Source organism: Halyomorpha halys, unplaced genomic scaffold (assembly GCF_000696795.3).
Source record: "Halyomorpha halys isolate HHAL.00 unplaced genomic scaffold, Hhal_1.1 Scaffold102.1, whole genome shotgun sequence".
Lineage (NCBI taxonomy): Eukaryota > Metazoa > Arthropoda > Insecta > Hemiptera > Pentatomidae > Halyomorpha > Halyomorpha halys.
Genome location: NW_027113828.1, coordinates 1,101,145 through 1,103,941, shown reverse-complemented (window position 1 = coordinate 1,103,941; position 2,797 = coordinate 1,101,145). Strand labels below are relative to the sequence as shown.

The 2,797-nt window shown below is 46.4% G+C and overlaps 1 protein-coding gene across 1 annotated transcript; it reads right to left on the bottom strand.

Annotated features, from left to right (window-relative positions):
- Window positions 1-1,393: 1,393 nt before the first annotated feature.
- LOC136796710 (uncharacterized) lies at window positions 1,394-1,912 on the bottom strand. Its single transcript, XM_067051148.1, has one exon. The coding sequence runs from the start codon at window positions 1,910-1,912 to the stop codon at window positions 1,394-1,396; it is 519 nt and encodes a 172-aa protein (XP_066907249.1).
- Between the last annotated feature and the right edge of the window lie 885 nt (window positions 1,913-2,797).

The window sequence follows — 2,797 nt, the reverse complement described above, 5'->3', positions numbered from 1 at the left end:
TAGGAATTCTGAGGTACGCATCCCCTGCATGGAGCCGAAACCTCACGCAGACACAGAAGAGAAGACTGGCCACCATACAGAGACTGGCTCTGCTGAGGGTCACGAAGACATACAGAACGGTGTCACATGAGGCGGTGCAAGTGCTGGCCGGAGCGATAACCATGGACCTCATCCTCAGGGAGGATGTCCTTAAATATGAAGTTAAGAGGCAGGGACTAGAAGCGCTGCCAGAGGAGCTTCGAGAGAGGATCGGTGAGACTCCTAATTTATGGAAGAAAATACTGCGAGAGGACTCAATACAGAAGTGGAATGGACGGTGGGTAGCAAGCCAGAAGGACGCTACTTTGAGAAAATTCTTCCCTACCGTCCTTTCTAGATTGAAGGCTAAATGGGTCCTCCCAGACTATTGGGTCTCACAGATCCTAACAGGACACGGTGGGTTTCGGGGAAAGCTGCAGAGCTTTGGAAAGAACATCGACCCCCGGTGCCCAGCGTGCGGAGTTCCTGAAACAGCAGAACACGTAATAATAGATTGCTCTGCCATGGAAGGACACCGAGCCAGGCTGTCGAGAAAGACCGGGATCTACGCCCTCGCCGAGTCAGACCTTCCCAGTTTGATAGAAGAAGAGAATTATCCCTTCTCCAAGGAGTTCATTTATGGGTGGAAGGAGATGGTGGGCCCCACTCATTACACGATGGGAAGGACTTAACCGCCCAACATCGGCGAGCCACCAGAAGATGAGGAATCCGGGTGGATTGAGACCAGGAGGGCTGGACCAGCCTGGTGACTGCAGGAGGCACCCAGAGGGATGCAGTGGACAAGGTGAAGCTCCATCAGACGTAGCGCTGGGCTACACAACAGTAAAAAAAATAAAAAATTAAAAATTAAAATTAATTGAATAATTAACAACAGAATAAAAAAGGAAAAAATTTGTGATCCTAGGGAGTAGTGGCATGCGCAAACCCCAGCGCACTACCCCACTGCTCCCGCACCCCGTATGCCAGAGTTGGCAAGGGAGGGGGATAAAAAAAAAAAGCTTCTAGAGGTTGGCTGGCTACAGCTGAAAGTGGGTTGGTGAAGTTCTGACACCCGATGGTTAGAACTACTGCTCTCAATATTCCGTTACCTGTCATAAATCAGAGAAAACAAAGAATAAAAGAAAAAAAATTCCTGAGACTAAAAAATGTTCAGGTATGCTTTTTTTTTTTTTGTTTCTACGCCACAGGAAGTGGGCCATTTTACTATAATATTTTACCATAGTACTATAGGCCATTTTATTACGCCATTTTCCCTCTCGCAGACCAAAACAATTTTACTCTTCCTCTTAGTTGATCCGCATCTTGCTGAAGACCTACACGTTAAAAGATGGTCTCCGTCCATGTCTCCCATGTTTCATAGAGGACATTTCGGAGAATCTACGATGCCAATTCGATGGAGGAGTTTTTGGAGCAGATCATGTTCTGTTACTAGGCGAAAACAAGCTACCCTTTCAGCTTTGCTAAGATTGCCCGGGATTCGTTTATCCTTATGTAGTAGGCTCTCCCACTTTTTTCCTTCCGCTTGAACTTGTTGCCTAGCGCTTCTCCTGTCTATACAATAAGAACTTATCATAGATTTTACAGTTCTGTAGGAATGTGGTAGAACAGGCTGGTTCTCTGCACAACCGAGCTTAGCCAACTTGTCAGCTTGTTCAATACCATTTATACCAACATGGCCTGGTATCCACTGCAAAGCTATAACCCTTCCTCTTTTCTTCATGATAGCAGCCATGTTTCTGCACTTTTCTTCCGTGGGTGACCCTGCGGCACCTGGTGTTGTTAATTTTTGAATTACGGCTTGGGAGTCACTGACGATTACATTGTGGTCATCGCATTCAATACTGGCTTCCATCGCGAAGCAGACAGCCTGCATTTCTGCATCATAATTATCACATCCGGCTCCAACGGGAAATAACAGTTGAAAGTTGATGGAGTATACACCTGCTCCAGTTCCCTGTTAATACCGGACGCAGATCCATCAGTATAAATGTGTAGCCATTGCTCTATGGGGTATAGCTCATAAATTGTTTTTAGTGCAGCAGCTTTAAGCTCGGGTTTAGGGCAATCTTTCTTGATCCGACCACATGCCAGTTTGAGTCGCTCGTAGACTTCGTGCTTTGGGATGTAGGAGATGTTTATATTATGTGATAGCTCTGGTATGCTAAGATCCCGGGTTACGGAACCACTTATTGAAGCAAGTATCGGCGAGCGCAAAATGTTAAAAAAGAGATAAGGGTAAAAGATATGAAACACTTGAACTTCTGTCAGAAATTGACTTTTTGGGTTCACCACATACACATACACACACACACACACAGAAGATATTCACCACAGTAGGCCTCAAGAGGTTGAGAGGGCTAGAAGACGTAACTAGCATGGAAACGTGAAAACCATGGGAAGAATGCGAGGCGGCACTCATCCATGAAGTAATGCCTAGCGGCGGTCCCGTGGAGGGGAATTAACAAGTGTAGGGCGGTGGTTTTAGTGGGTAAAAATTCCACACCGTACCTATCGGGCCTATCCGTATCTTTTGAAGATTTCCACCGACCCTTGTAAAAAAAAAAACACACACACACACTGAATGTAAGGAATGCCTTTAACACAGCAAGATGGAGCTGCATCCTGGATGCCCTACTGGTAATGAACGACCCTGAATACCTCAGGACCTTAATACGTTCGACAGAGGACGCCTCGAGAAGGTTTAAGGTGACTGGCGGTGTACCACAGGGCTCGGTGCTGGGACCTCTGTTGTGGAATG